Source organism: Ammodytes marinus (genome assembly GCF_949987685.1).
Source record: "Ammodytes marinus genome assembly, chromosome: 22".
In the NCBI taxonomy this organism is placed as follows: Eukaryota; Metazoa; Chordata; class Actinopteri; order Uranoscopiformes; family Ammodytidae; genus Ammodytes; species Ammodytes marinus.
This window is the reverse complement of record NC_137226.1, coordinates 20667851-20691564: the sequence shown is the minus strand read 5'-3', so window position 1 is coordinate 20691564 and position 23714 is coordinate 20667851. Positions and strand designations below refer to the sequence as shown.

The 23714-nt window shown below is 42.1% G+C and overlaps 1 protein-coding gene across 6 annotated transcripts in view; it reads left to right on the top strand.

The window, feature by feature from the left end:
- Positions 1-23714, top strand: part of sbf1 (SET binding factor 1) — a 69052-nt gene that overhangs the window by 28580 nt on the left and 16758 nt on the right. For 2 of the 6 annotated variants that reach the window (XM_080051124.1, XM_080051121.1), the window contains exons 6-24: positions 1494-1526; positions 3985-4090; positions 4858-4990; positions 5374-5482; positions 7002-7115; positions 12206-12283; positions 12806-12919; positions 13003-13134; positions 13657-13755; positions 15774-15981; positions 16835-16947; positions 17629-17778; positions 18210-18278; positions 18762-18923; positions 19617-19894; positions 20414-20586; positions 20879-20952; positions 22989-23181; positions 23358-23485. In XM_080051124.1, coding sequence (XP_079907250.1) covers positions 1494-1526; positions 3985-4090; positions 4858-4990; positions 5374-5482; positions 7002-7115; positions 12206-12283; positions 12806-12919; positions 13003-13134; positions 13657-13755; positions 15774-15981; positions 16835-16947; positions 17629-17778; positions 18210-18278; positions 18762-18923; positions 19617-19894; positions 20414-20586; positions 20879-20952; positions 22989-23181; positions 23358-23485 — 2466 coding nt within the window. Of the gene's footprint in view, positions 1-1493; positions 1527-1877; positions 1960-3984; positions 4091-4857; positions 4991-5373; positions 5483-7001; positions 7116-12205; positions 12284-12805; positions 12920-13002; positions 13135-13656; positions 13756-15773; positions 15982-16834; positions 16948-17628; positions 17779-18209; positions 18279-18761; positions 18924-19616; positions 19895-20413; positions 20587-20878; positions 20953-22988; positions 23182-23357; positions 23486-23714 lie in introns of those variants that run through there. The other 4 variants (XM_080051122.1, XM_080051125.1, XM_080051126.1 and 1 more) reach the window with 4 other exon arrangements.

The window sequence follows — 23714 nt, the reverse complement described above, 5'->3', positions numbered from 1 at the left end:
ACATTTCTTGGGAAGCACGCCCAGAGAGTGTTTAACTTGGTGTTGACCTCATTTATTAAACAATAACTCCGGTTGACTTTCCATGAAATAACGAAACGAAAAAAACTCCAAACAATGTGACACCTCTATCTCCCCAGGTGACATAATGTATTCCCTTAAATATATTCAACACAAAAAACCTCTAAATGGCTCCAACAATAACCGAGGGAATTCCAGTCCTGTCAAAAGCGCTCCGCCACAGAATTTGATTAAGCAGCAAACTGATATGAACTGAAAACCTTTATACCTGAAAGGAAAGTGGAAGTTGTTCCACCGCAGGTTAACGGCACCAGTTGATCACATGACAAGACCTGCATTTGTTCTCATGAGCCTGTATTGTGTCGGTGGGTTTGAGGTTGGTAACAGGGGCTTTCAGTGTGGGAACTCTGCTCTTTTTCCAGTATCAGTTTGACTACCTGTTAACACTCATATGGTGTTGGAAAAAGCCAAGCCGCGGTCACATGATTTCAGTTTTTTTAAATAGAAATATCTCTGCGTTTAGAAATTCCCTCATCACACCTGTGTTACTGTTGCAGTGTAATGTCAATACCATGTAAGGATGAGGTAGTTCATTACGCTCTTTAAAGATGGAGTCAGTCATTCTGGAAAAACACTTGATCAGTGGATATCTCCTCACGACCCGCTACCTGTCCGTACTGTGTGTGCTCGCTGAAATAAAATCTATTGTTCATACACAGCCTAGGCTCTGTAAACTGCTATGCAAACAAAGGGGGCCAACTGTAGATAGCAACATGCCAGTTCACAGGCCTAGGCTGTGTATTAACATTGGACTTTTTTTTTTCAGCGCACACACAGTATGGACAAGTAGCAGATCGTGAGGAGATATTCACTGATTTTGACAACAAGACTCCACCTGTGATACACTGAAACATTGTGCTAAATGTGGCTTCTCCTCTGTACCTTCATAGTGTGCGTGTGCGTGTGTGTGTGTGTGTGCGTGCGTGCGTGTGGTTTGACCTGCAGTGAACCGCACCAGTCAAAACTAATGTAATCTTTATACCTATTTTCCCCATCTATCTCTGTTATCACCGTTAAATGTGACAAATGACCTCACCCGTATTTGTACCGTTGCTGCTCCCACTCTCTCGCTCTGTTTATTTAGAATTCTCAGTAAAATGACATCTTGAATCATCTGCTGCTGTTATTGTGTTGCCGAACGGCTAAACAATAGCTCCATGTCTTTGTTTTGCACGTGTTGTGTCTCATCATGTTTAATGTTGCACTCAATTTATCTTTTGTTTTTTTTTCACACAGCCGCCTGCCAGTCATCTCGACGTCCATTTTTAATATGACGTTATTGTTTGTTGTCAGCTTCTTTGTTTTTGCCCTGCCGATACATTATACTGTGATACTGTTGTGTCAAGTGAGTGTGGGGTTCACTGTGTTCTTCTAACCTGTGTCTTATCCCCTGCCTGGGTGCTGCTTGTGTACAGCCGGGCCAGGAGGAGGGAGAGGAGGAGAGTTTGGTACGCCCCCCCCCCAGCCCTCCCTGACTTCATTCTCCCCCCTCTCAACCAATCAGCAATCAGCTTTTCTCTCTCTCTAGCTTCCCTCTGTCCCCTCACCCATTCTCCCCCCCTCCACGCACGGCAGGAGAACCAATCAAAACGCTGCTTTGTTTTTAAGCTCAATTGTGTGACCCAACAACTGATCATTCCTTTCATATTAAGTACACATCTGAGTCTGATAGAAACCGCCTTCACTTTAACAAGAACTTTAAGAGTGATACTAGGTTTTTTTCATTAACTGTAGTTTTGTTAAGGATCTGAAATGCTGTAGTGGTAAAGTTAAGATTCAAACTTTCAGATGCAGCGTGAACAGTGTCAGTCCAGATGTGTTCACAGGACTAGTGCGTTGAGAATGAGGAGAAGCAAGGAAAAGCCATTGAGAATGATTGAGGTAAATGCATAAGCATGGGTTGGTTTTCTTAACAATATGGCACTTGGTTTGGTGTTATCCCATTAATATCTGCCTACCCTTCAAGGCCTCACAGTGCTGTAACGATCCCTTTTGTTCCCAGGCCCAAAGAGTGCAGTGTTTGTCACAAACGCATGGTTTTAATGTAGCATCCTAATAACCGTCCTAAATGAATCCTCATGGCTTGAGTTTTTAGTAGGCTACATCCTCTCGTATTTGCAGTGGTAAAATAGCTGGGCAAGAAGTGTGTGTGTGTGTGTGTGTGTGTGTAGCATAGCAACAAAGCTTATGTCATGTAGTTATGGGAAATCAATAAGAACAGTGACAAAGATGTTGTATTCTGAACCATGAGGTTATGTGGATAAAAATGAAGTGAAAATCAGAACTGAGTATTCTCTCTCCGGATGTGTAAGTTAACACTTTGCACGTCTTGCCCTTTTTAAAATACAATCCCTTAAACCCAACACTGAATTGAACACGTGATGATCAGATGTTGGATCGCAGTATTGAGTATCCCTCTGGTTGCTGATGCTACATAGCTGCTGCTGCTTTTGCTGCTGAGAGCATGAAGTAACGCTGCACTCTTGCCTCCCAGCTACCTAAAGACCTACTTAACCGGTGGGAATATGAAGGTGTATTGAACCCTGAGATCCTAAGTAGTATAAATGTGCAAACATTTTAGAAATCGGTTCATCCTAGCCTGAGAAAAAGGCAGAAAGAGTGTTTTATGGTCTCACTGTCTAAACCCTACATTTTCCCATGAGTGACATCACACATGGTAAAATGCAGGGTTAGGATTAACAGGACAGCTGGGCCAAGGAAAGACTGAGGGAAGAAAAACCTCAATCATTATATTACAATATAATAGCGATTTTATAATGATAGAACGCTGGTTCCGTATGGGTGAAGTATTCCTTTAAGTGCACACACAGCCGTACTTAGAATACTGTATTGAAGCGCCTTCTTCAGGATCAAATTGCAGATCCAATCAAACTGGTTTTAGAAATCCTTGAAAGAAATCCCCTCAGGCGAGATTAAAATACACCTCGGATGTTTATTGTAGCTCAATGTATAAATCCTAAATCATGCTATGCCGTGTTCAATAGTCACATGATCTTGCTGCTACATCATTTGTGCTGTATTCCCGTGCTCGTATTGATTTATATCTTTGTGCTCAAAATCAATCCCATTCCTCTGCCAAATATGCTCGTTATCTCAACCACACACATATCAATAGTTATTGATTGGCTTCTTTAGGGGCCAGTTTTGCGTACATGGATTAAAGCCTATTAGTGCTGGACTAAATTGTACTTTCAATGGACAATCTCCATTCAAAATTCCATTTAGTCCACGACTAGGCTTAATGCATGTCTACGACACCTGGCCCATGGGTGTAATGCGAATGAGCCACTATGTAACTTCTTTATTTTAAACCTTTTTACATAGATTGCAAGTCAGATCAGATAGGTGTTATATTTCTACCATGTTAGATGTTGGATATTATATTCATTTTCTCCCAGGACACCCTGAAAAGAATCATCCATGCAGATTTATTCTCCTGTATGTCTGTGATCATGTGAAAAGTGCAATGGAAAATGTGCCCGCCTGCCTGACAGCTGCCATATCGCCGGGGGTTTCTCTCATTTGATACGCTGGTTGTTTTGCAGTATAAGGTCTTTGTCATGGCACCAGCTCCATTCACGCCCTGATCAACTGGAATGGCTTGTGTGTGTGTGTGTGTGTTTTTATCTCTTGTCATGTACCTGCTAAGCTTGTGGGATTTGTCCCCACCTCTCTGTCGCTGACTCACGGCCGCTGCCCCGAACACGCACCACTCTGATTAAAAAGAAAAAAAAAAAAAAAAAACTGGCTGTCAAAAGTTAACCCCCGATTCTTCTGAGAAACGCCATTTATTCTTTGGTTTTCTCACCTACATTGTAATCCCCTCTTTTTTATCTTCCTCTCTTTCTCCATCCCTCCCTCCCTCTCTTTTTTTCTAATTTACAGAGGACAATAACGTTAGGTGCTGGGGACCGGCAGGTGATCCAGACCCCCATCGATGATGCTCTGCCTGTCAGCGGCAGCACCGTGGCCCAGCTCTTCAGGCAGCTCGGTACGGGCCCAGTAATACCATGGCATTTATTCTGCACACGTCCCATGTTTAAATAATGTTCTTTAAGACGAGACCCTGCAGGCAAAACATGTTTTTAAACACAAGCACTGGCCAATTTTGTGATTTGTCTATTCTATTTTGCTTCCATAACATCTTTTCTTTCATACTAGTGTAAATAAGAGGTCCAATAATGTACATTAAGGTGTTTATTTGACTTAACCATGTCTGTTTGCATCTGTATATTTCTCCCATGCCAAACATTTTTAACGGCCCTTATCTGCACATTCACCTTTTTCAATACGCTGAACAAAATAAATCTTAATTATTTAATCAACTAATCTTTCCATAATCATTCTCAGCACTATACTAAAGTTACTTCAGAAGGGTTTGTTAATATGTTGTTAATTGTCTGAATGATACTTCTTTTATTTAATTTTAATTTTTAAGACCTAGATAGATAGGGTTTTCCCCTGAAAAAAAAATGTAATACAATAACAGTTTTAATGTAAGTAATCAACTGGCAACGCTTCATAATGACATCTATAAGTCAAACATGTAACCCTATTCACCTGAAGTGTCTCACCTTATTGGACATTACGACTTCAATACACGGATCTGGCTAAATGTTAATTATCATAGATGCAATGAATGAATTCTGGTTGAAGTACAAGCGTCAAAGTTAATTCAATGGCTTCAATGAGTTGGCCTGGATGACTCACTTGACCTCTCGACATATAACTAATGAATGTTCCTCTGGTCTCCCTCAGGTATCATCAACGTGCTGTATCTGTTCTGTGCGGCTCTGACGGAACACAAGATCCTCTTCCTGTCCAGCAGCTACCAGAGACTGACGGACGCATGTCGGGGGTTACTGGCCATCATGTTCCCCCTCAAATACAGGTGTGAACAGCATTAAAAAAAAAAGCATTACATTTAATATTCTCAAAATAAAGCCTTAAAAGTATTGAATTTTCGCAAAACAAAGATCTGTTGACAAATAGGCACTCTTGGATTTTGTTATTAAGGGTAAACACATACTTCCCAAAGCTATTGTTATAGTATATCAATGTGAGTTTTATATTAAAAGTTCTTAATTTAAAGTACCTTAAAATGCATCAATCCAAATTGTTCAATGCGTTTTCATTATATCCTAACTACTTGTGCCAGTGTGTCCAGAGGTGGGCATTAGATATCAATTTAAGTGGCATTAAAAAGGTATTAAAAACACTTAAATTTAACTCGGTGATGTGCTTAGTCTCCTCTCCTGTGTGTGTCCCTCTCAGCTTCACCTACGTCCCCATCCTGCCGGGGAAACTGCTAGAAGTCCTGAGCACTCCAACCCCCTTCATCATCGGAGTCAACTCATTCTTTCGCTCGGAGACGCAAGAACTGGTAGGTTTCTCCTCACAATGCAATATGACAGGCACATGTAACAATGCTACTGCACATGAGGATAAGACAACCTGAAGTCTGTTGATCGTGGGTGAAAAGAAAAAAATTTGATGTTGAAGTTTATTTGACCAGCCAGACACGATCACATGTTCACACACAGGTAAAAACACTATCTCTACCACAGAAATGCACTAAAAGCAGGAAGGACACTCGGATAGTATCAATATATAGATATATATACAGTGTCCTTCCTAATATATATCTTTTTTTCAGTCAGTCAATCCATTAATCAAAATCTATGCATCAAGCACCTTTAAAAAAAAAATCAAATGTAGTACGCAGATAGAGTATGTAGTATAATAATAAAAAGATAAGACAGTTCTGGTAGGTTGCTGGCCTCGTGCGTTCAGAAAGAGATGATGAAAAAGATATTGAACAGAAAAACAACCCTGTTGCAGTCTGAAGCAGCAGGAAATGTTTGCCCCACCTGGCCAGCTGTGAGGATAAAAAGGCCTACTTCATATAGCCCACTCCATCAACAATAAACAGACAAACAGTATCATTAAAAAAAATTAAAAAAAACAACAGCATGCCCTGTTTTTTAGGATGTCCCAATACAGGCACGTCAATTGCAGTATGCTGAAAATACATAAGTGCACCACTAACTCCAATAGCAATTTGGAGTATTCTTCTTTATTCTTGACATTTCTTGACACAATGTAAAAAAAAAAAAAACTTCCTTATCTGATTTGTTTTTCTCTCCCGTGGCCCTCAAACTCTTCTGTACTTTAGTGTGTAGTGCAGTAAAAAGAAAGAGTATGTGATTTGGAACGCAGGGATGGCCTAGACGGAACAGGTGCTCTGTGTTCTAGACTGAGAAATGTGATCTCATAAAAGCGGTCTGTGTGTTTTAAAAGTTGAATGTACTCGCTCCACAGTTCAATACACTTTCTAAAGTCTCTCTAAAGAAAGCCTGTTATGCACTAAGCCCCAGCTACTCCGCTGTGATTACAATGGAGAGCAGGTTCTCCTATAAACTCTCACTGACCCATTCAGCAACGCTTCATTTGTCTTTTTAATAAAGCATCTGGCTTAATACTCTTTACTACACAATACTCTTTACACTGTCTGCCAAGTGAAATGATACCAACATACATGACAATCACTGTCTCACCATCAAAGAAGATCTTGTCCTTCCATCTTATTAAAGCCTGATGAGTATGTGCAATGAGTTTATGTAGTCTCACATCACAAGAAGAGGTGTTTGGTTGAGTAGCCACATGCACATTATTATCAGTGTATGAGCAGTTGCCAGGGTAAGGGTTATAGGTTATGGTTTGGGCAGCCTCTCCTACTGTGTGAATGTGAGATTTGTTTGGCTGGCGGCCATTGACAAGGGACGATAGGGCTTGTGTCTACGTGTGTCTTGTCAGTTGCTGTAACGAGCTTGTGTCTCAGAAGCAGATAGGAAAAGTGTGTTTATCAGTGTGTGTAATGTGTGTGTGTAATGTGTCTTCAGTTGGACGTGATCATCGCTGACCTGGACGGAGGCACGGTGACCATCCCCGAGTGTGTCCACATCTCCCTGCTGCCTGAACCACTGCTCCAGCAGACCCAGACTGTGCTCTCTATGGTAAGAGCTGACACCTACACACGCACACACACACACACACAATCACACACACAATCACACACACAATCACACACACACAATCAATCACACACACACACACACACACACACACACACTCTCTCACACACACACACACACACACACACACACACACACACACACACACACACACACACACACACACTCTGCAGTGTTGCCCTGCCATGTTTCTACAGTAGCACAAAACGGACAAACTTAACAGCTGTATGTGTTTTTATATATAGTGGGCATTATATAGTGGACATGCTGGGGAAATGCACCTGTTGGAAGACAAAGAAGAAGTATTATAGAATAATACATAACTAAATACATCTTCACCTCATCAATTGATATTGTGGAAAGACTTGAGGCAGTGGTGGATGATGCCATCTTTAGTAACTAGCTTCCAGTCCTTGAAGGCTACCCTAGCTAACACGGAGACTGGATGCCGCCAAAATACACCTTTATTACACACTGCAGCTTGAATGTATATGTCACATGCAACATGTTTATTGTATGACGTCGTCTTTTATGTTCAGGGCTGAATGTCATTAGACATTACATGGTGTTGCCTTCTCATTTATGTCCATACATGTTTCAAGATGTAAAACACGTCATTTTTACTTTACTTGAAGCCCTTGACACCCACACGCATGCACACACACACACACACACACACACACACACACACACACACACACACACACACACACACACACACACACACACACACACTAAAGAATTTCCTATCAAGCACTGTCCCTGCATTGCACTATTGTGCTCGTAATCAAGCACTTGACTGCATCCTGCAGCTTCAGCTCCTTCCAGTATTCCAGTGCCAGCCCTTTCTGAGAAATGCCCCTTTATGTGTTATCCAGCTTCCTCAATTGCTTATTTGCTACCTGTAAAATGCATGAATGTCTCCCCTGCCTTACCTTTGTTGGCACTGTGCCCACTGCCTACAGTGTTGTTGGATGTTACTGTAAAACATGAGGACGTGCCGTGAGTCATTGTAGTGAATGTGTGGCTCACAAACGGTTGCAGGAAATGTCCCTCTCAGTTTACAAGCAATTTACTGAAACAACAGAGTAAGATCATTTAATTGTTCTACGCTTGTCTCTGGATCTTAGTAATAATGTTTGATTGGATGTCTGGAACACACCCCTGGCAGATGCTCAGTTTTCAGGGAATATTGGCTCATCACTGTGCCAGCTCACGTGCTGCACAGTGATGAAGCGTCTGCTGCAATAACTAGGCATAATCACTGTTTAGAAATGTTTGTTTTGCTTTAGAATTATACAGCGGTCATAAAGAGCACTCACTTTTTCATGTTTGATGGGTTTATTGCTTTAAGAACAGTGCATGTAATTTGGATTATATGACAGTGATAACAAGACTAAGGAGTCTATAGCCATGTGAAACTGTACCACAGCTAAATGCTAACATCAGCAGGCGATCCAGTAGCTTCTAAGTCTGTTCATATCATTGAATTGCCGACCAACATGGTACGCAAAAATGACAAATTTCTGCAAATCATTAAAAATACACTCTTAGAGCATGAATGCAGAGCAGTCAGCAAGATAACTTTAACAGTGTTTGGTGTGTTGTGCACCCAACAGAGCCTTCAAGGCAGCGCTGCCTTGAAGGCTCTGTTGGGTGCACAACACACCATCAAGCAACTTTAAAGGTCCATAAGCGGAATGGTCAGTTTAGCTAACTTCCTGCAGTTAGCAGTCCCCTCCCTCGTCCCTTCGTCACCACATTAATGCACTGCGGTCTTCAAGCAGTGAGTTATCTAGCATCATCTCAGATCCGTAAGTGTGATAAAACATGATTAAAAACCATCAAAGTAGCCATTGTAGGCGCACACACATTCACCCATCTGTCGCTCTGCACGTGCACCGGCAGTGAGACGGGTGCCGGTTTGTAGCGTTCTCTCTTCTGATTGGTTATCAGTTAGTGGGAACCCCCCCAAAAAGTTTATTTGCCGATTACATGCAGAGCGGGTGACTGAGAGATCAGCTTTAGGAAACGTGCACACTATATAAGTGACCACTGTATGAATAAAGAGCGATTTAACACTTATATTAACATAAATAAATCGCTTACTTCACCTTTAACTTTTTTTTGTAATGCTGCTTACCCATGAATTCATTTATAACCATCTATTATGTAATATATAACTGAGCGAATACACACAACAACATTAAGATCAATTCTATTCAATCCAACCCACGTGTGTAATCAAGGGATTGTTTTATAGTTACCTTTATTGGACTGAGTCAGTGGGAAAATCCTCCTACCGTGTGTCATGATGCCAAGTCTCTCCTTTCCCCGAATGGTCTGGTGTGTTCGCTGTCACGTATCAAACAGTGACTCTTATTTGATGTTTGGCTCAGTATATAAAATGACTAATACGTTTCAGGTAAATAAAGATTGACAAATATGGCAAAAAAAAATACAGAGTGAGTTTTCCCCCTGCTGGAGTGTGTGGAGATATGCTGTCAGATGTTAAGCTGTGTTTATTTGGAGCCGACATTCACTGCTCCTCAGACATGCCCAGTGTGTATTTGGATGCCGCTGCGAGGAGCCTACAGTTTTGGGGAAATCACACAAGATCTTCCCACGGACTCTGGGCCGTGTTTGAAATATTTGTGATATAATAAATGGCATTATTGTACTGTTTTTGTTACTTTTAGCAAAATAGAGGGCCAAGACACTGTCTCTCTCTTTCTCTTTCTCTCTTTCTCGTTCTCTCTCTCTCTCTCTGTCTCTCTCTCTCTGTGTGTGTGTGTGTGTGTGCAGACGTCACGTAAAGAAGCCACAAAGAGAAAGATTGGCAGTTAGATGACATTGCTCTATGGTCTGCTGAGAACATCTGCGCTGGGGATTTTTATGTCACAATTAACTGTCTGATAGAGTGATATTACATTCACACTTGTGGAAAACATCTGAAAAGGCTTCAAATCTTCCACAGTCATCATAAATAATTGAGGTTTTTACTCAACTTTGGTTGTGTTGGATCAATAGTTGTGAGGAACCTTGGCTCAGCATAGAGTAGACAGCAATGTGATGGAAAGGTTTGAAGCATTATTCCTCCTCCCTACAGTCATTTATTCTGCCAGTGGCCCTCTTTATCTTCAAGACTCAAGATTTAGCTACAATGCTCACAGCACAACCTTGTGATGGGCTCCTTGTATCTTAATGATATCCTTTTGGTTTGGTTATCTTAAGTGTTTTACGGTGCTGACGTCCTTTGTTTCTATTCAATAAAAAAACATGCCAATTGAAAGAGTGCTACAAAGTGACTTATGGTGCCTTTCCATCACATGGTACAGACTACTCTACTACTAATGCACCATGTATGTGACGCTACAAACCAAAACTCATCACTTTCTTCAAAGATGTCTAAAAAGCAGGTTTAGAACTACTCTAAAAAGAATTCTAAAAAATGTACAATGCACTGTTTGTCCTCAAGAAAAGACTCTGAACCTCGACCCACTGAAACTGGGCCGTCTGCTAAAAGCCTGACATATGACAAGGCTCAAAATACATTGATCTAATACAAAAATAATGGGAATACACATGGTGAAATCTCCTAATCCTCCCTCCTGTTTGAGACTCACCCGTTCCAAATCACATACTCTTTCTTTTTACTACACTACATACTAAAGTACAGAAGAGTTTTTGGGGCCACAGGAGAGAAACAAATTAAGTTTTTTCATTATGTTGAGAAATTTCAAGAATAAAGACGAATACTCCAAAATGCTATTGGAGTTAGTGGGGCATTTATGTATTTTCAGCATACTACAACTGACTTGCATGTATAGGGACATCCTAAATCTTTTTCTGGCATACTAAATAGTAGGGAAGTATCGGGATTGGAACGCAGGGTATTTCTGTCAGCTCTGTGTGCTTCATGGCTTCTAACCTGACTGACTCTTGTGTGTCTTGCTCTTGCAATGGAATGAAAGCTGGGTTAGTTTACTGGGTTATGGGCCCCAGACGGCAGAGCTACTTGTATGGACTCATATATAATAAATCAGTGGATTGTTTCTCCAATCATGGACTAATCAGCCATAAGTATATCAGCCAGCCGATCAGCTCACATAGGTGGGACTGACCCTCCATAACTGACACAAGACTCATGGACAGATAGCAGCCAGGTTTGGAAAACTGATCAGGAGAGGGCTTTGTGTAACAGCTCTTTGTGATTGGCTGAATTGTCTGAAAATCTTCCCTGGATAATGTGAAGGTTGCAGGTACGTTGATGATATAGATGGTTGGGCAGCAACGGTGAACCAGGGGCTTAGCTGCTGTGCTCTCCTTACATTCAGCCTCAATGAACGCTCATGTAACCGCCTGAGACCAAAGGGAGGATTTGTTGATCGGGCTCTGGCACGTGGCCACCCACTGCTGCTGCTGCTGTGTCTGTCTCCATGTTGGAGAAATACATTTGACATTATCTTAAAAAAAGACACATTCCATCTAAGTCATGATTGTGTTTTTTTAACAAAAGGGCCTTCATTTGAAAAAGCCACGAATAATAACTATAGTGAATTAAAGATCAGCATTTTTTAAGGACTCATATTATCTGCTCATTGGTTGATTTCTCTCAGGTCTTGACTCAGTCACCCAAACCACTGATGCATTAGAAATGAGCTGCAGTAATATACGTCTCTTGAGAGGAAGTAAGCTAAAGATTAAGGGCGCTTTCACACTTGCCGGTTCTTTATACACCTTTATATTATATACACCATTAATTAATCTGGATTCATCTGACCCAAATGCAGTAAGCCTTCAGTATTCTTGGACTAAACAAGCTCTTGTATTCAGCAGCGCTATGCATTCTGGGTATGAGGAAAACAATCTACTCCCTGTAGTTTCTTTATGTAGTTTTATGGCTCTCGCCCCAGACACATCTGACCAATGAGTGAACAGAAGGTTCCACGTGGCTTATGCCGCTGCATTTTGGTTCACTTCTCCAACTAATGCAAACCAAGGAAGTGGACTAGAAGCGGGACTATCAGGTCTGAAAGCAAACCTAACTGTGGCTTTATTGTCTTTTGTAGATTTTGGACCCAGAGCTGGAAATAGCTGATCACGCCTTTCCCCCACTCTCCACGCAACCCTCCGCACTCAAGATCCAGGTAAGAAAAAAAAGCCTGTCTGATGTTTACCTGTTGTATTCTCTAAATGGGCTTTGTTCTCAGCAAAAGCGGGAAGCGGTCTGAAAATTTGTCTAAGCTTTAAGTAATTTTAAGTGTCTTAACTGTTATTCTCGTGAGAAGTAAATCAGTGCAGAAGTTCATTGGCTCCAATCCTCTTTGTACAACACTCTCTTCACAAGTGTAGCCTAGCCTGTGTAGTCCGCTCTGTGACACATTCTGGGCACGGCATTCACTTTTTTTCAAGAGGTAACCTTTTCAGAAGACAGTGTAATGAATAAGTGCGTCCTAAGATAGTAACCAGAGTAAACTATTGGTGCAGCCAGAGTCTGCTCATCTTTGCAGCCCTGACAGGCCCAATGTGGAACCACCAAGGTTGGGTTTTACTTTTTACTTTTGTTGGCATGTCAAAAATGCAACGCAATTAATTCTGCAGGTCTGATACTGTATCCAGTTAGTGTGTGTGTGTGTGTGTTGGCTTTAACGTGACCGCGTGTGTTTCAGGACAAGGAGATCCGGGGAGTTTTCCTGTGGCTCTTCGCTCGGCTCTTAAAGGGCTATCGCATGTGTTTACACCTCATCCGCATTCACCCAGAACCAGTGATCCGCTTCCATAAGGTGTGTAAAACAAGTCTTGACCAATCGTGTCTATGTGTGTGTGTGTGTGGTTTCCTGACCTAGTGTACTGTGTGTTTCCCCAGGCTGCCTTCCTGGGTCAGCGGGCTGTGCTGACGGAGGATGACTTCCTGATGAAGGTGTTGGACGGCATGGCGTTTGCGGGCTTCGTGTCAGAGAGGGGCCCGCCTTACAGAGCCACAGACCTGTTTGATGACGTGAGTCTGTCAGCACCTGTTGCATTGCTGGGCTTTTCTTTCAGTTTGTGTTGACTTTTCCTTTAATTTAAAATCTAGATGTTGGATAGAGCCAGAGTTTTTACAGAACATATTCTGGATACAGCCTTTTTTTCATTTAAGAAAAAAAAATACTAATGTACAGGTTTAAAATATGCATTTTTTTGGCATGTTTTTAAGGACAACATGTATCATTAATCAGACAATTATCAACATATGGACAATGGCTGGAGACAATTTATCTGAAAATATATATTAAAAGAATTTTTGAACAGTACATTTTATACATTAGTTTTGTTTAGATGGGATCAAGTGTAGTCTGCAGTACAACCCAAACAGCCAAGTATATAGTAAAGCCGCCCTGTGGAGTTTAAACAAAGCTCTGTTTACATTCACCGTCTCTCCTTTAGTGTGTGTGTGCGTTTCCTTCCTCATTAAACATTTGTAAAGGCGGTGGATGGTGACGTTTGAGCTGAGTGTTACATCTTTGTCCCGTTTCCACAGCTGGTAGCCAATCAGGGCGAGCGGATACGTCAAGAGGAGACCTGTCCACACAAGGTCATGACCCACGTCAAGGAGCTGGCTGAGCTGCTCTTCAAAAATGTACGTGCTCTATTATGATACTGACCATAAATGACATTTCTCAAGGAATGCTTATAACCTCATTCTGCTGGTTTCCTTTTAGTTAGATATGCACCGATCTGTACATTTTCTATTTCCGATTCCGATATCTGGGTTTCTGATATTAGCTGATACCAATGCTGTCCGATTTCACAATTGTTTGAATTTTATTTTGGTTGGTAATGACATTATGTGTAAGTTTATTTCATTTCATTTTTCATTTAACTTTTATTTATCCTCGAGAGACCAATTGAGGGGTGACCCTCATTTACAATGATGTCGAGTTCAAAGCAAATTCAAAGGAAAAACAACAATACATAAACAATATTCAATGCAAAAACATCAAATACACAACAACAGGTGAAGAGAAAATAAAACAATTGAAACATTTACATAGTGGTGAAGAGTGGCAGCAATTAAAATTAAATGGGTGAAAGTACAATATAGTCTAATTAAAACAGTTACAGGTAGAGTTTGGCAGATTTAAGATAGTTTGTTTAAATTGGTTAAAAGATATGAAGGTATTTAGTTTAATTTGCTGCTATAAGTTGTTCCAGGAGTCGGGGGCACTGAAGCTAAAAGCTGTCTTTCCCAGCTCAGACCGGGCTTGTGGGACATAAAGCATAAGCATGTCAGTGGAGCGGGTCTGATAAAGCCCATCTGAAATTTGCAGCATTTCTGTTAAATAACGAGGAAGCTTCCCGGTCAAGGCTTTGTAAATAAAAATGTGCCAATGTGCGTCACGTCTCTCTTTAAGGGAGGACCACCCAACCTTTTCATATAAAAGACAATGGTGTGTGTCATAAGCATCTCCTGTGATGAACCTTAAAGCAGAGTGAAAAACAGAGTCCAGGAGTTTAAGACATGAATGTGATGCATGCCGGTAAACCACATCACCGTAATCAAGGACAGACATGAAAACTGCCTCAATAATCCTTTTCCTACTAAATAAAGGGAAGGTGGTTTTGTTCCTATAAAAATAGCCAATTTTTTGTCGTAGTCGACAAACAAGATTTTTTATATGAAAATTAAAAGTGAGTTTATCATCTAACCAGATGCCGAGATATTTGTACTCTGTGACTCTTTCAATTAAAAATCCATTCTTTGTAAAAATATTAAAATCATTAAAAGTTGTAGTTCTTGCTCTGGAGAAACACATATATTTGGTTTTGTCTGTATTTAGAACAAGCCTGAGGTCCACTAGACAGTCCTGCAGGGTGTTAAAAGAGCTTTGTAGGTTCTGAATAGATTGGTGCACCGAATCGGAAATGCAATACAGTACTGTGTCGTCAGCGTATAGATGGGCGTGACAGTTTTTTAGCGATGAAACAATGTTATTTATATAAATTGTGAAAAGAACTGGACCTAAAATTGAGCCCTGTGGGACACCATTTGTAACAGTTAAAAACTCAGATTGGTATCTTCCCAGTTTAACTGACTGCTGTCTATCAGAGAGATAATCCCTAAACCAGCTACATGCAGACTGATCAAAGCCAATGTCATGCAGCCTCTGTAAAAGCAAATGGTGGTCAACAGTATCAAAGGCCTTTGAAAGATCAATAAAAAGTGCTGCACAGTGCTTTTTCTTGTCTAATGCTGTAACAATGTTGTCTACAACCAAAGTCACAGCAGAGACAGTACTGTGACCTTCCCTAAAACCAGATTGGAATGGGCTCAAAATGGAAGCACTAGTTAGAAATGTTTATAAAGGCATAAGCAACACAGAAATGCAAGTTTAAAAGATCATAAAATATACAAAAATGTAAAAGGGTTAAAATGCATTCAAACCTATTTATCTGAACTACTTTGAGCGGTTATAGTACAGAATGATACTAAAACTTCAACTCCTTCAACAAGTCTTGAAAGTGTAAATAAAATATTTCAATTGAAGTGGAAGAATGTGTAATGAAATAAATATCCCCCAAACAAAAAGCCCTTCTTTTAGTTTTTTTATGGCTTCTTTTTTTCAACTTTCTCTCCCATTAATCCCCTCCCTCTAGGAGAACCCTTACCCCGCAGTAGCCATGCATAAAGTCCAGCGACCGTCAGAAAGCAGCCAGAACGCCTCAGAGAAACAGACGCCCTTCCCCATGCTGGATGACATCACCGTGCAGCTCTTCATTGACCACGCCGCCGCCAAGCTCACGACAGCGCCCCCTGTGGTCAAAGCAGAGGTCAAGGGCATGGTGCCATCTGGACCCCCACTGGGTGAGCTGGGGGGGGGGGGCGCTGAAACTGTCTTTATGTGTAAATTGGTAATTTGGTCAGTTCCAGGTCTTAAAGGTTCCATATTATTCTGATTTCCAGGTTCAACAATTTTATTTGAGTTTCTACTAGAACTTGTTTTCATGGTTTAGAGTCCAAAAAAAAGCCTTTATATTTCTCAGTGCCATTGCTGAATCTCCTCTTTTCAGCCCCTGTCTGAAACACTCCGCTTTAGAACCTGTCTCTTTAAGTCCCGCCTTCCAAATAGCCCAGTCTGCTCTGATTGGCCCTGAATCTAACCGCGGGTTTGACTTTAACTGCCAGAGGGTATCCGGGGGTGTGCTTATCACAGGTGGAGGTAGTGCTAAGTTAGGTTGCTAATGTGGGGGGCGTGGCTTCTCCCTTATGACATCACAAGGGTTGTCAGAAAGGTGGAGGTGTAGAAAACAGACAGTGGGTTGTTTTTTTCTCTCACATAGGGAGTCTCTAGTCACACCAGGCACCCATATTAACGTTGACAAAAAACATGAAAAAGTGCATCTTGCATAATAGGTGACCTTCAAAAGTTTGGATCAGATTCATTTGCAATACGAAGTAAGAAACAACATGTGCATTGGTAAAGTAGAATGTGTTTTAAAAGAGCTGAAGGTGGTTAACACTTGACAAAAGTTAGTTGTGATGCGGCAGGTGTTGGGTGTAACACCTCGTTTAACATCTTCACTTTTACCTCAAACGTCCAGTGTGAAGCCTTCACCCAGACCGTCTGTCTCTCAGTGTGAGTCTAATGGGCTGGAGCTCTGTGTGCTGCAGTGATGAATGAGTGTCTGATGACTTTGTCCTCTTTGCCTCTCTACAGGAGACGCTGTGGACAGGAACGGACACGTGATGGCCAACAGCGCCCGCAGGCTGGAGGTGGTCAGGAACTGCATCACGTATATCTTTGAGAACAAGATGCTGGAGGCCAAGAAGGTAAGAGCCACACTGACTAGAACGTCAAGGAGAGATTCCTACAAAACACTGCAGAACCACAGAGCAAAAACAAAATACACTTTGGTTAAAGGTGAAGTAAGCCATTTATTTATGTTAATGTAAGTGATCTTTATTCATATAGTGATCACTTATATGCGCGTTTCATAAAGCCGATCTCTCAGTCACCTGCTCTGCATGTAATCGGCAAATAAACTTTTCGGGGATCCCACTACTGATAACCAATCAGAAGAGAGAACGCTAAAAACTGGCACCCGTCTCACTGCCGGTGCACGTGCAGAGCGACAGATAGGTGAATGTGTGTGCACCTCCAATGGCGGAGCAGGTAAAAATCCTTCCCAATGTCTGTTTTGATGGTTTTTATCATGTTTTATCACACTTATGGATCTGAGATGATGCTAGATAACTCGCTGCTTGAAGACCGCAGTGCATTAATGTGGTGACGTAGGGACGAGGGAGAGGACTGCTAACTGCAGTCAGTGACAGGAAGTTAGCTAAAAGAACCATTTTGCTTACTGAACTTTTTGTTCTAATCTTTTAAGTGTCTTGTTCCTTCTTGAATTTAACCTCTTTCTTTATTGTGCTTGTTTGATTCTTGTAAAGTGATGTTGATGTGTGTGATTTGTGACTGTGTTGGGGTTGTCTCCATCTCTCCGTGTCCAGTTAATGCCGGCTGTACTGCGGGCGCTGAAGGGTCGGGCGGCCCGGATCTGTTTGACCCAAGAGCTCAACCAGCACGTCCTACAGAACAGAGCTGTGCTGGACGACCAGCAGTTTGACTACATCGTCCGGATGATGAACTGCACCCTACAGGTGAGCCTGCTACTACTGCAATATCACTAGAAACAATAGTATAGCAAATGAAGCCTAAGAATGTCATGTTCTTCTTCAGTCTGGACTAAATTGGTGGACAACACACAATATAGACATCAGTCACAGGTTGCCTGAACAAACAAGGACATTGAACATCTGAGACTTACTTAATAATGGATCACTGTCATTTTAGTTGGACTTTATCTGTACATGGACCAGTCATTTAGAAAATGTAACATGAGACCTCAATACAGATATACAGCTACTAGAGACTAGTTAAAGATGTACAGTATAAAGAGGAGGATCGTTTAAAACAAGGCAGATCCAGTGTATTGTCCAATAATTAGCCTCAGATAATGTATTCTCTATACAGTCCTTGTTTCTGGTTAGTAAGTTGTCACATAATTCTTTGCTTCTCTGTTTGTGTTCAGGACTGCTCGCATATTGATGAACATGGTATCGCCGCCGCCCTCCTTCCACTGGTCACAGCCTTCTGCAGAGTAAGTTCACACCAGGCATCATGGCCAAAGTCATTCCACTTTGCCCACATTCAACCACAGCTATGAGCACTCTAAAAACCAACCCTGCGTTCCAATCCCCATACTTCCATACTATTTAGTATGCCAGAAAAAGATTTAGGATGTCCCAATACATGCAGGTCAATTGTAGCATGCTGAAAATACATAAATGACCCACTAACTCTAATAGCATTTTGGAGTATTCGTCTCGATTCTTGACATTTCTCGACATAATGAAAAAAAAAAACTTCCTTATCTGATTTCTTTTTTTTCTCCCGTGGCCCTAAAACTCCTCTGTACTTTAGTATGTAGTGTAGTAGAAAGAAAAAGTATGTGATTTGGAACGCAGGGTAAGTGTTCCATCGTGGTTTTAACAATGAACCGATGATGGGGATGTGTTGAGGGTTGGTGGTGATGCCTGCTCCAACTCTGAATGTTGTGAATTCTTGTGTTTTGTCTTTTTAGAAACTGGGCGCGGGCATCACTCAGTTTGCCTACAGCTGCGTGCAGGAGCACATGGTGTGGGCCACCATGCAGTTCTGGGAGGCCATGTTCTACAGCGACGTCCAGAACCACATCAGAGCCCTGTACCTGGAGGGGGAGGACGGGGAGCAGCACAACAACACTGTATGTTTATAAAGGATATGTTACTAGAGTCAACTAATGAATGGTGGAATGTTAAAAAGTTAAAAAAAAATTAAGAAATGGTCCACCACAGCTAGTAGATTTATGAGTCTGTCTCCCAGCCTGCTGAGCACAGTGTCACTCCTGTCCTGAGATGATTAATAACGAATGACACAGGGTTCATGCTTGATTTTAAAATTCAAGTTTTCAAGGTCTCAAAACACAATATTTCTTAGTATTGACCAGACTGCTCTCGTAGCACACTCATTTTCGTTGATAAATGTGTAATTATTAAATTAACAAAACGTTTCAATATAAAATAATGGATTTTTACTCTTACGAATCTCAACATGATTCCAGAAAATAGTACTACACAGGCCAAACCACTTTCTACTTGATTTTAGTTCTTATACTTATTTAGTCATTTATTAAGATTTATTATTAATATTTCTATGGGAAATCTGTGTGTTTTTCTTCGATATCGTTACCCGGTGATTTCCAATATATATTACATAAATAACTTTCCATTTTACTGATGACTGGCAATGTATAAAATCCTGTCCCCCCCTTCCCCCCATATATATATTTAAAGCTTTGGGCTCCTTGAAAAAAAGTTGAACTTTTATTTTGAAAGGGCTTGAATTAAGCAGCTGTATGAACCCCCAGTGAAACTTGTCTGTCTTGGTTCTTCTTCAGGAGCACCAGGAGGGGCCGGCCGGTGGCAGAGAGATCAGTGCGTTGGACCTGGCGTCGGAGCAGAACCGCCTGTGGCCCACGCTCACCAAGGAGATGCAGGCGGAGCGCGTCCAGAAGGAGGAGAGCACCGTGTTCAGCCAGGCCATCCACTACGCCAACCGGATGAGCTACCTGCTGCTACCGCTAGACACCAGCAAGAACCGCCTGCTCCGGAACACAGGCCTGGGCGACGTGGAGAGTGTCAGCAACAGCTACGTCACAAACAGGTACACAAACAGGTAACCGACTGAACAAGCCGTGGGCATTCCAAGGGACTTAAAGGTGAAGTAAGCGATTTATTTATGTTAATATATGGAGATGGAGTATAAAGGCCACGACAAGGAATGATAAATAAATAAAAATTCCTTGGATAAAGTCGTTATTTTTTACGAGAAAAAATATATATAATTCAGGAAAATATAATTCAGGTGATCTACAAAATGATGGTGAGGGCAGTTGTTATATGAAGTGGGAGTCCTGGGGGAAGTGCACCTGTTGGAAGACCAAGGAGAAACAGTACTATAGAGTAAATAACTAAATACAGCTTCACCTCATCGCTTGATATTGCGGAAAGACTTCTTGTCCTTGAGGGCCACCGTAGCTTCTGTAAAAGTCTCAAGAGCGTTGCAATCTAGAATGTCACCACTAGATGTCGCTACATACTCTTATATTACACACGCTACCTTTTTTAAAACTTTACCATTCCAACCAGGGCTAGTACTGTGTACTCATGCAGTGTTGTTGTTGTTCTCTGGCAGCATTGCAGGCAGCATGGCGGAGAGCTACGACACAGAGAGCGGCTTTGAGGACGCGGAGAGCTCGGACGTGGCTAACTCCGTGGTGCGCTTCATCAATCGCTTCGTAGACAAAGTGTGTAACGAGAGCGGGGTGACCAACGAGCACCTCAAGGCTCTGCACATCATGATACCAGGTATGGAGGCATCTAGACCAGCATCACAACCAAACTTTGTGGTCACATCTACCACCTCTGTCCTCCATCTTTATTCAAACAGATGTATTTGATTGTTTTCTAATGGTTTGTTTACTTTTTGATTGTGTTGTATTCTAATATTAAAATGTTTCTTGGTTTGCATACGAGCCTGTACAAATGTCTGCTGCACCAACACGTGCGTCATTTATGATTTAATGTATTTTATTTTGTTTGTATGTGAAATAAAGCTAAACTGAACTAAATCTTCATCCCTCTCTCTGTCTCTTTCCAGATATCGTTCAGATGCACATCGAGACGTTGGACGCAGTCCACAGGGAGAGTAAGAGACTCCCTCCCATCCAAAAGGTAAACAATTCCTCTTTTTACGTTCCGCTGGACAAAGGCCATGCAGAAGCCCCGCCCACTCCCCTCTCCACCAATCCCTACCGCTCAGGCTCACGCTGTCATGCCAGGTACAGAACCGTGTGACTCACAGCATGCCAGAGCAGTGCATGCTGGGTGACTGCTCTCCCTTTGCGGTGCTGTTTGGTCCCTGCAGAGCTGAATGCCTTCAGTCGGAAGGGTGCTGTTAAGCCTCATTTCCACTGAGTGGTGCGGTTAGTTTCGGTACGGCTCAGCACGCATTTACTTAGGTTTCCACTGTCAAAAAGAAGAGTAACAAAATGATTAAATCATTGCCGCACTTTCTTATCACCCTTTCGTTAGGTTACCAAGCCCAAATGGTCCCAAAAGGGTGGAGCTACACATTGCAGTCTGTTGATTGGTTGACAGAATAGTAATTTCCGTGCGAGATAAACCGCCACGTGTAGTCACCTCGGCAAGAGTGAAGAATCTCTTTTTTATTTAATTTTTTTATCTCTTTGTTGATTTGGTCTGTGGGCTTCATAGTTACGTAGCTGCTGTGGCCAGCGCCGTTCAACAGCTCTGACCCATAGACTGTATATACTCTGACCGTGGCTATCAGTGTCGCCCACCTACCAAGTAAAGGTACTGCCTGCAGTGGAAACGCAATCCAGATCTAGGGTTACCGTACCGTGCCGAACTGTACTGCCCAATGGAAACATGCCATAAATCGTGCTTGCTGCGTGTTGGAGAGGGGCCGTAACCACGTAGAGCCTGACGTGACACGTTCTGTCAATTTGACTAAATACTTTGGAACATTGAACTGCCCAGCCCTTGAGTCATGTCTGCCCATGTGAGCAGTGTCCCTGCCTCTGCTCTCTCAATGTCCCGTCAGCATTTCCTCTCGTGACCTGTGACTTCACGTCCTAGTGTAAGTGAGACAGTGGGCTGAGCAGAAACACAAAAGCATTTGTTGTGCAGTGTTGAATGGCTACTGAGGAAACACTGGCCTTTCTTCCGCAGACATGTGAGCATTAGCTTGTTACGCAACAGATTATGAAACAAGCAAAGTTGTAATGTGGTTTCCTATCAGAGGCTTGGAGTTCCTTTAGGAAGGCTCTCCAGGCCCTGACTGTGGGACAGGAAGGGATGTAAGAGGGCCTAGAGGACAAAGCCAGCGTCATATTTCAACAGACACACAGACAGGCCTCTATTAGTCCTGTAATCAAACTCTGGGTCCTCCTATGAGACCACTGGAAACACCACCGTATTCTTCAAGAAATATGAAGAGAACGTTCCACTGCATAAACACAGACAAATTATTATTATTATTATATAGTTCTTCTTGCTGTGTATTTATCTTTTTGCTTGTAACATGGTCTCCCCAGCCAAGATCCCACCAATCCAAATCAACTGACGAGTGTATTATGCAACGATAATACATTTGTTTCAATTTGAGCCTCTGTTGTGTTTCTGTCAGACTTCAGCATGGCTGTGAGCGCATGGTTTTCTGATGAGTGGAGTGGTTTGGTCTTAAAACGTATACACTGTATTGTTGCTCAATTATTTATCCTTTTGATTTGTATATTTCTGATGATTACACATTGAATTAGTGCAGCACGTCATAGATTAATTTAGGGAACTAGTCTATCGGTGCTATTTTCCACATTATTTCTCATTCATTGTTAAGCCGTATTATCTTGCTGGACCTTGATGTATACACACTAAAATATATCAGGCTGACTTCTAAATATTGGCAGCTTCAAAAACGATTCCTTTCTTTTACGATGGGTTATCCATTGTTATAGCCAAATGAATTGAATCAAGTTAGTACGGAAATATAAATATTTAGAACAAAAATCCGTTTTTAGCATGAAATTTAAGAAAGGGCATATGTAGTAACAGTTGGTGATATTGTGCAAGAATGAAAAAATGAGTGACAGAGTGACAATGGTCTGTAGTTGAGCCTATTTCCTCTGCTGCATTAATATCCCCTCCCTCCTCTCTCTCTCTCTCTCTGTGTGTGTGTCCCTGTCCAGCCCAAGCTGTTGAGGCCGGTGTTACTGTCCGGTGAGGAGCTGGTGATGGATGCCATGCGGGTCCACCTCATCCCTGACGGGCGCGAGGAGGCCACGGGGCTGATGGGAGGGCCGCCTCTGCTGCCCGCTGAGGGAGCCATCTTCCTCACCAACTACAGGCTCATCTTCAAGGGCACGCCCACAGACCCACTGGGTAGGAGAGAGAGCAAACAACCGCACGTGCACACACACACGCGCATACACACACAAACGCGCACAAACACTCACTCACTCACTCACTCACTCACTCACTCACACACAGTTTGTCACTGTTTCTATGACAGGTGTGTATATGCTCTAAACCCTGCTCTCTGTCTTCCCCCCCTACAGTTGGTGAAGAGGTGGTGACTCGCTCCTTCCCCATTGCCTCTCTGACCAAGGAGAAGAGGATCTCAGTCACTATACCCATGGACCAGTTTGTCCAGGAGGGGCTACAGCTGCGCTCCTGCACATTCCAGGTACTGTACCATTATGCACGACTGTCACAAAGGGCTCTTTTCCATTTCATAGTCCTGACTCTACTTCACTCGCCTTTGGTAATGGCTTTGGATGAGATGGAGAGAGTATACCAGCCACTCTCTCCCACAAAGAAGGCCTTTCACATAAGCATGTTGGTTAACGTTACACATTGAAAAAATAAAGAAAGCTTTATGACTGCCCACTATGACATGGCATGGTTCTCTGAGT